The 15,313-nt window shown below is 41.8% G+C and overlaps 1 protein-coding gene across 5 annotated transcripts in view; it reads right to left on the bottom strand.

Annotated features, from left to right (window-relative positions):
* Nucleotides 12,325–15,313, bottom strand: part of KIDINS220 (kinase D-interacting substrate 220kDa) — a 92,957-nt gene continuing 89,968 nt past the window's right edge. For all 5 annotated transcript variants that reach the window (XM_018055691.1, XM_018055693.1, XM_018055694.1 and 2 more), the window contains one exon: nt 12,325–15,298. In XM_018055691.1, coding sequence (XP_017911180.1) covers nt 14,036–15,298 — 1,263 coding nt within the window. In that variant the 3' untranslated portion in view covers nt 12,325–14,035. The remainder of the gene's footprint in view (nt 15,299–15,313) is intronic.

Raw genomic sequence — 15,313 nt, 5'->3', positions numbered from 1 at the left:
CATTTCTTCTTTAGAAGTCAAGAATTTCATATGGTTTCTTTTTCTCCCTGAACTGCTGTTACTATCCCACTTCACCCACAAATTTTTATTCTATTGTAATGTGTGTTTGCATTTGAAAATAATTTACTTAGTATTCTACTATGCCTTTCTGCAAAAGAACATATATATATGTATATGCACATATGTATACTGAAGTTATAAACATTTTTGTTTCCAGTTATCATAAATCACTCAACATTTAAACATTTTTATAAGTATTAAGATAATATTTTATAGGAAACACATTTTTTAATGATATAGGTAAGACTGTTTTTCAGTTATTGTAAGAATCCATGGATGAAGGTTACTTTTGTATAGAATGAGCCAGAGTTCAGCATGAATTTTAATACTGGTGTTTTTACTGGAATAGATTTAAGTGCCAAGAAACCTCATATAAAGAAGTAGATGGAATTGGGTGCTCTTTTGATAGAACAACTTCTTCCAAGTTATATGCTAGAAATTATGTAGCAATTCACTCTCAAACCTTATTTTTAGTGTTCTATCCCATGAAAACTCGATTACATCTAGCTTCCATTTTATTGGTACCAAAAAACTGGAAATCACCAGCTAGAAACAGTTCTAGGGAGCAAAAGGAGGAGGGGACTTGAAACCATCCACTGTCCATTTTTCATCCCATTTCAGCTCGGCCTCTAGGGGGCGGCCCTGTGGCCCCAGAGCCTTCGAGGGCCTTTGTGAGCCCCGCATAAGTCTCTTCTCTTTAGGGGCCTGTTGGCAGGCCCCTAGCTCACTTCTCTAAATCACTTCACACCTCCCCAGGCTTTCTAGATAACAGTGTCTCCTTTCCTGAGCTCTCTGACCTTGCAGGTTGATTCATCAGGATGGAGAAGAGAGATGCATGTGTTCATTCTTCCTGCCCTGATGGGTATGAAGTTAGTAACTAGTTAACAGAAAGCCCGAGGACTTAGACTTGGCCACAGGAGCATCCTACACTCTGAGGACCAGCCTCAGATGGCTCTCCTCCTGGGATCATTTAAACAGGAACATCATTGCTTTTTGAGTGTGCTCAATGGCCGATTTGCTTTACTGATATTTCCAGAAGTCCTTTGGAGGAAAGGCTTTAATGAAGCGACCCTTTACAGGCTGTTGCATGGAATAGTGTCCTACACATTGCTCAGGGGGACAAAAAGCCGGGTGGGATATATTCAGAAGGGTCTTCCCTGGTGGCTCAGCGGCAAAGAATCCACCTGTCAACGAAGGAGACACAAGAGACATGGGTTTGATCCCTGGATGGGGAAGATCCCCTAGAGAAGGAAATGGCAACCCACTCCAGTATTCTAGCCTGGAGAATGCCATGGACAGAAGAGCCTGGCAAGCTAGAGTCCGTGGGGTAGTGAAGAGTAAGACACGACTGAGCACCTAAACGACAGCAATATTTGGAGGCGACTGCACATCATTTTCTCTTCTTGAAGTTTCAAAGCACACATTGAAAGGTCTAAGAAATTATGTAACAAAAACCTGTTTGATCGGACTTTCAAGACTAATGAGACCACAAATCCAGTTTTTTGTGTAACACCCGCTAAGGCCCTCACCTAAAGAGCCTTCCACCGAACTTTCTCAGAAAGGCTGAACTAACTGATAAATCTCATAATAGCTTTTGGAGAGAAGCTGTTTCTCCGAAAGCCCCTTTCAACTGGTCCTTATGTGGTGAGGCCTCAGACTCTGTGCGGCTCTGCTGAGCATCCTGTGGGGCGTCAGCACACGTGTGTGTGTGAGATGAGCTGGATGGACTCGACTGTGCAACTCTGAGCATCCTGTGGGCCATCAGCACGTGTGTGTGTGTGTGTGTGTGTGAGAAAAGCTAGATGGACTCTTGACTGTGCAACTCTGCTGAGCATCCTGCATGTGTGTGTGTGTGTGTGTGTGTGTGTGTGTGAGATGAGCTGGATGGACTCGACTGTGCAACTCTGAACATTCTGTGGGCCATCAGCATGTGTGTGTGTGTGTGTGTGTGTGTGTGTGTGTGTGTGTGTGAGAGAGAGAAAAGCTGGATAGACTCTTGACTGTGCAACTCTGCTGAGCATCCTGCATGTGTGTGTGTGTGCTGAGCTGGATGGATTCGACTGTACAACTCTGGTGAGCATCCTGTGGGCCGTCAGCACGTGTATGTGTGTGTGTGTGTGTACATGCACATGTGTGTGTGTGTGTGTGATGAGCTGGATGGACTCAACTATGCAACTCAGGTGAGCATCCTGTGGGCCATCAGCATGTGTGTGTGTGTGTGTGTGTGTGTGTGTGTACATGTGCATGTGTGTGTGTGTGTGTGTGTGTGTGATGAGCTGGATGGACTCAACTGTGCAACTCTGGTGAGCATCCTGTGGGCCGTCAGCATGTGTGTGTATGTACATGTGCATGTGCGTGTGTGTGTGTGTGTGATGAGCTGGATGGACTCAACTGTGCAACTCTGGTGAGCATCCTGTGAGCCGTCAGCATGTGTGTGTGTGTGTGTGTGTGTGTACATGCGCGCGCGCGTGTGTGTGTGTGTGTGTGTGTGTGTGATGAGCTGGATGGACTCAACTGTGCAACTCTGGTGAGCATCCTGTGGGCCGTCAGCATGTGTGTGTGTGTGTGTGTGTGTGTGATGAGCTGGATGGACTCAGCTGTGCAACTCTGGTGAGCATCCTGTGGGCTGTCAGCATGTGTGTGCGTGTGTGTGTGTGTGATGAGTTGGATGAACTCGACTGTGCAGCTCTGCTGAGCATCCTATGGGCTGTCAGCACGTGTGCATGTGTGTGTGTGTGTGTGATGAGCTGGATGGACTTGACTGTGCAACTCTGCTGTGCATCTCGTGGGCCATCAGCACGTGCGTGTGTGTGCGTGTGCATCTTCTTGTGTGCATGTGATGAGCTGGATGGACTCTTGACCTCTGTGTCTGAACGTCCTGCAGATGGCAGACAGGCAAAGCAACAGGCCTGCTATTTGAGATTTTGACATGTGTGCTTTTGGGGATGTTGGGAATGTTGTAATTTTCCAGTGCAAACTTTGACGCTTTGTTTCTGGGTCACAGAGAAAACACCACCTTTCATCTCCAATTACTGTTTTCCTCAAATCCACGCTATTTTCGTCCAGTTTCCTTTGAAAGACCAGAACAAATGCTAAGCCTTTGATTTTTCCATTTGCCATTCAGAGTCATGGTACAGATTCTAAAGTCTTACCTTGTGTTCAGTTTGTCCTTCAGGACACGTGACTTGCTCCCAATGTTACCTCTTTTCCCAGCCCTTGTCACAATGTTGGAGTCACAGCACTCACCTTTATCACGATCATGTAAATGACCAGCACTCTGATCATCAGTATCATCTGTATCTTGTTTAAGTTTCAAGGCCGCACGCTCACTTTTGATGTCACTTCATTCCAATCAAATCACTCTTTATATATTTATATTTCATATGAAAAATTGACTTCACATAACCTTTGCTACTCTTTTCTCCAAGTAATGATAATTCCCTTTTAAGTCAATGCATAATAATACATTCTTCTATTTTTCAAGGCTGCTAGAACAAGATTAATTTAGACAATGTCGAGATTAAAGCTGCTGCAAGTCAAAACAAGTTGCAACATGTTGGAAAACATTTGGAATCTCATTTTTAATTTCCAAATTAAGGGCACTTGAATCTTTCAAGGTCTCTTTGGAGACCTTTATGCTCTGAATGTCATTAAGCACCAGACTCTTGTACTTCCATAAGTTATACAATAACCCTCTTAATCATTTATCACTCATTAAATTTTTCTAAAATATTTGAGAGCCAGTTATTTTTCAACTTATGGCAACTCTTACAGTCATAAGTTCCACTAACTTGCTACACACCAAGTTCAAGTTTGACATTTGGCCCATGCCTTGCATATGGCAGTGACAAATGGGCACTCCCTTGGGTTGTGATAAGCTTTAATGGGTACCCCAGACAATCACATTTCAGGAGAAGATGTTGTGCCAAGAAGGAACAGCATGTGAGGAAGAAAAGAGCATGCACCTGGGCATGGGAGGAAATAAGAACAAACTCACAAAAATAAGGACCATCTGTGAATTTAGTTTCCTGAAGACATTTGTAATATTCAGGAAAAACTAGGGAAATGAACAACTTTAGCTTAGAAATCAATTTGCACAGGAATAAACTCCAAATGACTCAAATTGGGTACGTTGAGTGACAGGGGAGTCATCACCACCAATGAGCAGGAAATGAACTCTGTGTTTTTGGAGGCTCCATCAGCATTGTGTGCAGTCTGGAATGAAGCGGGGAGAGGGAGAGGCAGATGATGGAGGTGGCTGGATTCAAGGTGGAGGGACCCTAGTGGGGTGGTCTGGAGAGACATTGCAGAGACCTGAGAGCCTGGTGATGGATGCATTGAGGGGGTGGCAGAGAGCGGAGGCAAAGACATCTCCAGTTCTGATCCTGAGTAACAGAGATCATTATGGCACCCATGACAAGGAGAAAAACCCAGTGGGGAGAGCTGGTCTGACGGATGGTCTTGAGCTTTGTTTTAGACAAGCGGCACGTGAAGTGACGGCCGACATCTGAGGGGATACATTCAGCTGGTGACAGAGGAACAGGAGGTTGGAATTCTAGGGCGTGCTTGGCACATGCATGTTCTCCCCATCACATCCACAGCGTCAGGGCCTCCATCATAGCCGTCTTCCTGCATCGTCTCAAAATACAAGGCCCCTTGTATTCATTATCAGTCTCTTGTGTTCACTCACTCCCAGCCCCTGAGACCTCAGTAAAGGCTTCATGATTGTCACAGCAATTCCAATTAGACCTGTCCCTGGGGAGGTTTAGCGATTCAGTAAACCAAGAGAGTCTTTTCTTCCTGTGATTTTCCTGTGATCACAAAACTACACGTTTTAAAAAATAACTCAAATCCAGAAATTTGTCAGAAAAAGTCCCAACTCTTGCACAACAGGAGACATATAATAATGCATAGTCATACAAACTTTGCAATGAAAATTGGCAACAACCCAATATCCAATGAGGTAAATAGATAAGTTATACATATTCATATAATAGAATACTATTCTGCAGTGAAAAGTAATGACTTACAGCTGTGTACATCACCAGGGACAGACCTCACAGATAGTGTTTCCATCAGCTGTCAATGTCTCATTACTTTTTGGGAAACACTGAAGGAGAAATACTTCTGTTGATGCTATGGGGTTTCAGTGATGAGCTTAATCAAGTCAGCTGTCTGGCAAGGTCACATTTAAATACACAGTTGCACAGGCACACTCTGACACACTCCCCACCCCGCCCCCCAGCACCAGTTTAGGAGATCCAGTCAATGAGAACAGTGGAACCAGACAGAGGGTTAGTTTTGAGATACACAAGGATTTAAAGGCCCAGGTAGCCTACAAAGCTGGGCTCCTTTACTGCTGGCTTTGAGGCTACCGCGCTCAGGGAGAGAGGAGAAGAGCTTCCTGGGAAAACCAGGACTCATCCTGCAGAGTGTGAAGATGGGCGTGTTTACTACTCTCCACTAACATTTTCTACAGCAATGGAATATGGGAAACGGAAGCACTGCAGACCCATGGAGGACAGAGTGATGGCTAACTGGCAGAAATGGAGTGGGCTGGAAGAATCATTAGATTTGGAGCCAGAAAACCAGGGCTGGGGTCTTGGTCCTGTTTACTAGCTGAGTGACCTTGGGAGCAGGGGGACAGAGGGGTCTCAAACCGCCAAGGCTTTGGTTTTCTCAAAGTTAAGATAACGATGTCAGTAGTTTAGGAAACAGCTATAAAAATCTAATGCATTGTTGTCATGTAAAAGTTATACATCTGTGTTTCAGTCTCCTTATCTCTACACTGGGGACAATGACAGCATATACTTACTAGGATTTAATGAGTTAATCCATGTGAAATGCCTATAACAGTATCTGGCTTGAATAAGCACTCAAATTATTAGGCAGGTAATTATATAAAACTAAACTGTCACCCACCACCACCTCAATCCACTGTCAACCCACTGTTATTGATGTGTCTATTGGTTTCTTGCCTTTAGTGACTAGCCGACATCAAGAAAGACAGAAAGTCTCATTTTGCCTATTTTCTTTTCTTCTTAGAAGACAGTGACCAGAATCATTAAAAAAAAAAAAAACTGCTGCAGTAATGATTTTTTAGATAGGCAATATATATATTACTTATCTATTAACATTTATTATTAGTACTTTTAATAATAGGATATAAAGAAAAATACATATAGTGGTATTTAAGATTGCAATCTAACACAGAATACTGACAATAGGCATATAGAAGGGCAACTATTTGAGAGCCATATAACAAGACTGCAAATAAAATTAATATATCCAACACTATGTACAACTTTAATGTGATGGTCTAATCCATGAATGATAATGGGGTAAAGCATGTTAAAAAAAAAAAAGTTAAAGATTTTTAAACCAAAAATTAAACGTTTTCCAAAATAACTAGTAGGAATAAAGATGTTTGATGTTTAAAAAAAAAAACACAGAATTTTCCCTATATATGTAATTTACATGGCTATAGCTTTTTAAAAGACTTTTTCTTAAACCCCAAACCCTATTTTAAAACAAGTAGACAATGGTAATGGTACAGCAAATTAAGCTATAGTTGAAGTGTATCTTGAAAGAAGTGTAAAAACTGACTCATCCCCAATTAGCTGAAGAACAATGCGGATAAATGTAATGTAAGCGTGGGCCTTCTGAATTCCACCGCCTGGGCTTGAACTCTAGCTCTGCCACTTAGAAGCTGTATGACCTTGGGAAATGACTCCGTTTTTCATTTGTCAATTGAGGATAATAGTAATTAATTCATGAAATTGTGGAGATTAAATTAGTTACATATAGAGATTATAGAGCAATATGAGGCATATGTGTTCAATAAATGTAAACTTTTAAATTATAACCAATGTATAACATTATCCAAAATGAATACAGAATAACTGATAAAACAAAGCCATCATCAATTGTTAAATTTGGGGGATCAGCTGACTATAAACCATCACTAGTCCATTACTATTGCTAAAGATACAACTCAATGTGACCATGGCATAAAATAATATGTCTCATCAATCCAAACAAGACTCCATCAACTGTGGGATGTGTCATTAGTTTAGGAAACATTGAAGGAAAAATGGGAATATCAACATTCCCACTGACGTTACAGAAGATATTTCAGAAAAGTCAAGGTGTGAAAAACCGCACCTTGAAATTGATGAAATACCAGTAGGAAAAAAAACTGGAAAGTGGTCAACAGAGTTAGATTGCAGATGAATTTGCTTAAAAACAAAATGGTAGATATCAAGTCTTATTTTCACACTGCTTTCTAAGTGTGGGAGCTGCACTTCCCAGATGGGAGTGCCCACTAACAGAAGTTTAGCTTCTGTTTAACTCCCAGTCCCTGTGCCGGGAGCAGGGGACCCCGTCCTGCCACGTCTTCCTGGTACGAGAAGCAAGCAGGTCCTGTTGCCACTCTTCTAGGAGGAAACACGTTGAAAGGATAGATCCTTGCAACAGACAGTCCTGCTCTATAATCCAATTTTAAGAATCAGGAAGATTATGGATGCTCTGAGTCTTTGGATAAAAAAGGATTCTAAAGAAATTGTGAAACTTTATTCTTTTTGTTCTTAACTTTGCTTATTTCTCCCTACAGCCTGCTCGATATGAGAAACTTGTGAAGTTCCTTAGATGTATGGAAATAACTAGTTGAAAATTACTTTCCCTTAAAATCCTAAAATCTTTCAGGTTAGGTGTTACAATTTTAATAGAAATCGTACCAGCATGAAAACTGCATACAAAGCAAAAATTAAGAGATGCCTTAAAAAAAAAAAAAAAAAAAACTTCAATTAAAGTTGAAAACAAGGTTGAGTCACAGTGTTGAATCTGGAACATCCACGTCAGGTATCTACGTGGGAAGACGCCCATGAGCTACCAAAACACTTGCTCCTTCTCCAGGGCATACAGTTCACCTAATTCTGCAGCCACCCTTGCAGCTCAGCACAACCAGGGGCCTTAGAAAGACCAGTGGAATGGGCAAATACCACTTCCATACCTGGACGACATAAACTTCCCATGTGTGGGCCTCGCCCCTCTCTCCTCCCCTTGTATCAACAGAACGCAGATCAAAGGACTCTGGATTCAGCTCTGGGAGCTGGTGGAACCAAAAAGTGAAGCAGCCTGGGCTCCTGTATCTTTGTCAACTTAGGTAACACTGAACTGTTACAGGAACAATCAACAAACCTCAAATGTATTAAGTCCATGAGATTTTGAGGTGGTTGGAACAGTGGTTAGCCTACCTTAATAAAGAAATTTTCAATCCACACATAATGGCCCACTCAAATATAAAACATTCAGCACAGAATCCCAGTATAATTTATGTATTCTAGTTCAAATTTATCAGAGTGGTAAGCCTGAGATAATGAGAGACAGCAATGAGCAGTGGTCAATGAAAATAATAACTGTCCCTACTGGGGGGAAAAGAGAACGTTGAAAATTTGAGCTGGAAAAAGGGTAAACCTACGTATCAGATTTGGGGGGGATGGTATTGACGTTATCTACCCCCACCATAATGATGTGGGCAACTTGGGCTCAAGGAAAACATGCTCATTGTTGCCAAGTTATACGTAAAAATATCTTCAGTATCCTGAAGTAAAATGTCGAACTGAACCATTTTAATTTGATTCTGTGATTAATTCATATAAGATGGGCATCTCCACAAAGGACTAGACAAAAGGCTAAGGCACACAGGGACTGTAAAATACAGCCACACAGGGCAGGCAGCCTGGCACTTTACCATGACAGCATTCATCAAGATGGGCCCTGGCGTCTTCCTCCCTGAGAGTTTTCAGCAATGCGTGATATCACATCCTGAAAGATTCCCAGAGTCATCAACAGAAAAGTTTATATGGTCAGACAGCTATCAGGTAAGTATAAGGTGATCGGGAAGTGGGGGAGAACTTAATATTGTTAAAAGGACACCACCATTCATTGTATTGAATGGAGGGGAGGGCAGGGTCTGTAAGGAACTGCAGCACATACTGTCTGAAGGCATTCAAATTCAGTATCTTTAGGATTTGTGGGCAAACTCTCCTAGTTCAGGTATTCCTTATTCACTCCCTTATCAAGTACTGTGTGTTCCCTGGCCATCTGAAATCCAGGCATTCTTGAGGTTCTTTCCCATTCTAATACTCTAAGGAGTGTTTTATGGTAAAATGGATGAATGCATGACAACCAAAAAGAAAAAACTTAAGACACAAAAAGAGTGAACTCAGGTAAAACAGAGAGAGAGGGGAAAAACTCAAAGAACTCAAAAAGAAAATAAATTCTTTGAAAATAAAAAGTTTAATTTGCATTAAGTATAACAATATACAGTCTATAAATTCTCTGAAACACAATTAAAAAGGGCAAGTTTGGTAATTTTGAAAATAACAGTCTCACTTTTTACTAGACACTTGACCAAGAAGATGATATAAGAAATGTCGTTATATATGAGTTAACATGCATTTTGCTATACATTCAGGATTTTACCTAAAATTTCCTAAAAGAAATACTTCATTAAAATGAATTCAAATTTTACAACTCTGGCAGAAGTGACAAATCTCTCTTCTTCAACCAACCGGAAGCAGGATCACTGAGTAGTAGGTGGTCTCTTCTTTACCCCCTTGTATTTGGTGAGGAGCCAACAACTGTGAGAAGGTAACCGAATTGTCAGAAGGAATGGTCTATGAGCAGGGTGCTAAGACCTAGAGCCCCTGTCACCTTGAAAGAAAATGAGGTAAATAAGTATAAAACACGTTAAAATTAAGAGAACGATGGTGGGTAATCAAGATGATCTTATTTCAAGCAACTCAATTTGAGTAACAGGGAGCATGGAGTTCAATGCTTTTTTAAAGTAAAATTTTATTCAAGTTCTAATAATCATTTGATAGACTGTGTTTTGGTAAATCCGGGCAAAACTAAAAAAGGGCTCATATTATACATCACTGCTGTAAAGAACACTGTACGTGCTTAGTTGCTTCAGTCATGTCCAACTCTTTGCAACCCTATGGGCTGTAGCCTGCCAGGCTCCTCTGTCCATGGGATTCTCCAGGCAAGAATACTGGAGGGGTTGCCATGCCCTTCTCCAGGGGATCTTCCCAGGAATCAAACCTGCATCTCTTACGTCTCCTGCGTAGGCAGGCGGGAAGTAACATTACACAAAACATATTAACCTCAGGAAACGAAGGACCTAACCGTAGTCTCTGTAAACGAGCTGATCACCCTGTATAGACATTGTCAGAACATTCTGTGGACCTCAAGACAGTCCCACTGCCTTTCTTGTACAGTATCACTGTAATTCACAGTTCTGGCCAGTTTTGGTTGGTTCTCACTTTGGTGAGGTCAAACCACGTGCTGTTTTACTGACTTTGAGGAGTCGTTCTACTAATAGTCTAGAAATCACTGTTTGCCTTTCTTGATGGATCCATTTATTCCTATTAATTCCTTATTTTCTAATGTGTCACTGTAACTGGAGATTCAGAGCTCACCACAGAGCCAGCCAGACCGGTTCAAAGAGCTCTTGCCCTTTTAAGAAACCTCTCACCCCCAGACCAGGGCACAGCAGCATGTTGTTAACCAAGGCTGTGCTTTACCATTCTACCTAAAAGGCTTTGACCATGTCGGTGACAGTGGTTGTTGATTTCTACCAACTGTTTTAGCTATTTCTTACTTTTAACCATAATTCTTTTTAAAGCGGTGAAAATATTAATTCTCTTCTTGGTAAGAACTGTTTCAGTGGTGGCTTAAAACTAATGACTTTGATAACTAATTTTTTACATACCTTAGCTTAAACTGGATCCCTCGGAAGATCTATCTATCTCAAAGGCAGCATTTTCTTCCTAGGCATGAAAGGGTTTGAGATATGTAAGATTTTAAATTTGCCTTCTAGTTAATCAGTCTCAACCAAGGATTCTCAACCTCTCTGAAGTGATGAGCCATTAAAAGACCATCCAAAGGGAGGCTCTCAGTTATAGATTAATTTATGTTTCTCAATTCATTTGCAAAATTATGGCCTATGCTTAGAATTCTGAGTTAGGGAAGGGTTAGGGGCACCAGAACCCGGAAATCAAAAATGTAGTCATTTCAGGTAGCCCACCCAGGCTGGTCACCCCCCCAACCCCTACCCCAAGCAAAAAAGGTCCCATCGGCTGTCCCTTCCCTTCTGCCAAGTGTCAGCATAACTCCAGAAGGGCAAGCAGTGAGGGAGCCTAGATATATTCAGTCTCAAGTGTCAAGAAGTTAATTTCACGGCTCCTTTCTTTTATCAGCTATTCCCTCAATGTCACTCCATAAAGTTGAGGGGACAGTGCCCTCTGGTTCTCTTTTCCTGGTAGGTGAATTGATTTTACTCAAGAGTTAACCAGGAATTCAGGGATTTTTAACCTAGGATACTTCTAAACAGGCTGAGAATTCCTGGTATAGCCAAAACTTATGTAATCTTAAAACCTTTTAAATTTAGTATTTTAGCCAGAAGGATAAGGGATTTAATTTCATTCACAAATACTTTCTAATACTTAGTATTTATAAGGAAAAAAAGTCATGACTACAAATATATTTCACTCAGAACTATAGCATGCAGGTGATCTAAAGAGTTCTCAGTTTAAGAATTTTAGCAAATAAGTTTCTAAAATTATTTGGCTAGGCAATTAAACTTATTCTGACTGCTGTGTAAAACTCACATAAATAAAATATAAGACAAAAACAAGTTTTCATGTTAATATTGAAAATGGTTGTTAGGAATTTTAAGTTTCCCCAAATTTGAGAGCTGATCCTTAAACACTCAGCATCATGAAAACTGTATCAACTGAGAGAGCATCGGTTCTTTTCCAGTCTCTTCTACAGAAAGGCCATTCTCACAGGCACCACCCCGCACGTCTGTGGTCAATGAATCTGCCTTAACATTAGCTATGTGGACAGAACTATCTGTGGCTTAAAGTAAAGGTGAAACAGTTAACAAAACACGGCAAGACGCTAACTGAGGCAGACTCTTAAGGGACTGGCAAATTTAGAGCACCGATTCTTTTCTGTCATTTTTCACCCAGTTTACAGCAAAGTTTTGCATATGTGAGAGTCAGGCTGGGCTACAGGTTATAAATAGATACAGATACACACACACACACACAGAGACACACAGACTCGAAAGGATCATGGTGCGACTCAATAACCCATCTGGTTTGTCAATTTCTAAAGCACTGTGAAAAAGCACACTTTTCCAGGATGCTCATGCAACAAATTAAACCGACATCCTCCCAGGATCTGGAAAACCCACTTCTTGTGGTTACAGAAACGCACGGTACAGAGCAGCGCTTGGGCACTATGCTTCACAAAAGCACCATTCAGACGCTGGACCTAATAGCCATGCACTCCAAGAGACCAGGGAGGGTCACTCAGGACACTCCTGCCAGCTGCGTGACTGCTACGTGAACCTGAACGTCTTCAACGAACTTTAGACCTCTGACAAAACAAACACACAAATTACTTTATTTTTAATCAAAATGTGAATCATCACTGCAGTGAATAAAAATTCATGACTCGGAATAGCATGCAATTTTTTTATTGTGTTCTAAATCTATTTGTACACTTAATACTCTGGTATTAACTTCACAAACAGAATAAAGAATACACTACAATGATATTAAGCTGCATCTACTCACCTGAAAAGGAACAAAATATTGCCCCTGAAATAACTGCTGATTACACAATACTGCAAACTAATAAACACTATAAATACTAAAATGTTAACATTTCAACATATAACGTCAACAACATTCTGCCTTCTTTTTTAATTGATTAAAACATTTGTTAAGGTCATGCAAAATAAATGCTTCATGGAAATGTTAGATTACACTCAAACAGCAAGGCAACAAAACCCACAAGAGGCAACTTTTTAATGCAATGACTGGTCAAATAAACAAACTATTCAGCATGTCAAGAAAAACCCGGTTAAGTGGAAAACGTCAAAAATGTAACACCACGTTTAGGTAACTGCTCATCTAGGATCTCAACATCTACAATCCTATTTGTGACTGAAGATTATTGTGCTGCATGGATACGTTATGTTAAAAAGGCCAAAAAGATGTCAACACATGATGGCAGGGGGCATCTCCAGTTCACACCACACCTCAATGGGACCGTTCTCTTAACTCTATCAGTAAGTGACCAGTCACACGAGATTCATCTTTTTACCCTTACTTTGTTACATGTCTTTAAACTTTTTTTCTCTAAGTGTTTCATATGATCCTCTCCCAGCATTCACATACTGATATAGGGACAGGTCTCTTGATTTAGAAAGAAGAGTGTCTAGGTCATAGGGAGGTAATGCCCCTCGAGCCATGGGCCAACCTACTAGCCACTCACAAGGGCCCAGTTTCTGGGGCTCTACTCTGGACACTGTTGACTCACTCTTTTATCAACTTTTAAAGCCCTCTTTATATTTTCTACTTACAATTTTAAAACTCTTTGATAGGCAATCTGTTATATAGCACACAGTTCTCAACTTACAGTGCATTAACCTTTAGTCTCTAGAGGCTATTCCATGACTTTTCACCCCTTAAGAGCAAAATGTGCTTCTGGTTCACTCAGCATCATGTCTTCCCTCAAATATTTAGTGATTGAATGTTCCTCAAAAGGAGTCTCTAGCTTGTTACTTTTGTTGGCAAATTCAGCTTATATTTAATAAACTTTCTGACCTATCTGTATAATCAGATCTTGTCTTGCAGCTATATGCCAATGAAAGGTGTCATAACAATAGTGGGATTTTACGCTTCTAAGTATAAAGACAATGGGGCTGATGGATGAGCCAGGCTTTCTGACACTTCCCTCTGCTGTATAGTATGTGTCTCTTTTACCCAAGATCTTCTCATCCGTGAAGGTTTTGTGAGTGAAATGGACAAAGATAATGTGCACAGATGGAGTCACTAAAAACTCAGGTCAGTCCTGTCACAGGGGCACAGTAATGCTATTCTACTTGTGCTTGTTCTTAAAGAATGCTCTCCCTTTCTTCTCCAAAGCCTGTGCTATCGGAGGAGGCTACTGCGTGGAGCTCTGAGGAGTCCTTTGAGAGCCTCGTGTAGCTGGAACGCTGGCCTCGCTTATGTGCCATGCTCTTCAGGTTCTCATTCTGCAGAGCAGTGGAGTGGGAACTAGAGCCTGACCTCAGGAGGACTTGAGGCATCTCCCTCAGCCCCTCCGTCTCATCGGAATTCTGGTTGGCTCTGTTAGCCGGGGCACTGTTGTTGTTCAGGGTCACAGTGCTGGGGGTGCGATTCAGGTTGTAGGCTTTGTGGCACGCTGGCCAGTTTTCCTCGGGGCTACTGGCTATCAAGCTGCATTCGGAAGGGCTCTTCTTGTCTTCGGAGCAAATGGACATCCTGGCTACGAGGGGGTCTGGAAGGCCACTCAGGCTGTGTGGGACTCCCCGTCTTCCATTGTGGGGGTCATCTTCAAGCTCTATAAGGTTGGCCTTTTCAAGCTGGGAGTCATCTGCCGCCTCGTTGTGAAGGGAGTGGTTGGGCGAGCTCTCATTGGACCTCACTCCTGAGTCAGAAGAGTCCTTTTTGTCAAGGAGGGCATCTGACAAGTACTCTTTGGCCTTGATGAAGGTTCGAATGGGCTCTGCGCTGTGCTCTGGAGACTTCAATGCTCTCTCTGCTTTCCCTTCAGCTTTCTTGTCTTTGTCGTCTTTGAGTAGTGGAGTGTTGTCTGACTCTTCTGTCCCAGATTCGTCTTCGTCACTCGGGAGTTTCTGATAGCGCAGTCCACCTCCCTTCAGCTTCAGGTCTGTCTGGAAGAGACTTGACCTTTCTGAGGACTTCTTGCCTGGGAGAAGCTTACTGCCTGACTGATCGGATTTTTCATCTTCCTCGGTAATAGGATCCAGGGGTGAGGCATCATTGGTGGAAACTCCTGATGAGGAATAATCTATAACATCTCCCCTCTTCATCAGAAATGACTTCCGTGTATCATCTTGCTTTGGTTCACTATCCTTCCCTTTCTCGGGTTCTAGACTAGAGTGAATGGAGCCCCCGGATGAACTCTGACCCATGTAATACGTGCTGTGTGGAGAAGACCTGCCACTCATGGTTGTGGAACCTGTGCCCCCTTCTAACTGCGACATCTGAGCAATGTACTCTCTATAAGCGTCTCTATACTCAGCCTGCACCTTATCAGTAAGCTTTGAAATTTCAATACTGGAATCCTGGGAAGTGAGACTGGAAAGACTTGGGGTTCTGCGAGTTTGTGACTGTGAAGACAAAAA

The sequence above is a fragment of the Capra hircus genome, chromosome 11 (genome assembly GCF_001704415.2).
Source record: "Capra hircus breed San Clemente chromosome 11, ASM170441v1, whole genome shotgun sequence".
NCBI lineage: Eukaryota > Metazoa > Chordata > Mammalia > Artiodactyla > Bovidae > Capra > Capra hircus.
Note: the sequence above shows the minus strand (reverse complement) of the source record. Positions and strands in the feature narration are given on the sequence as shown.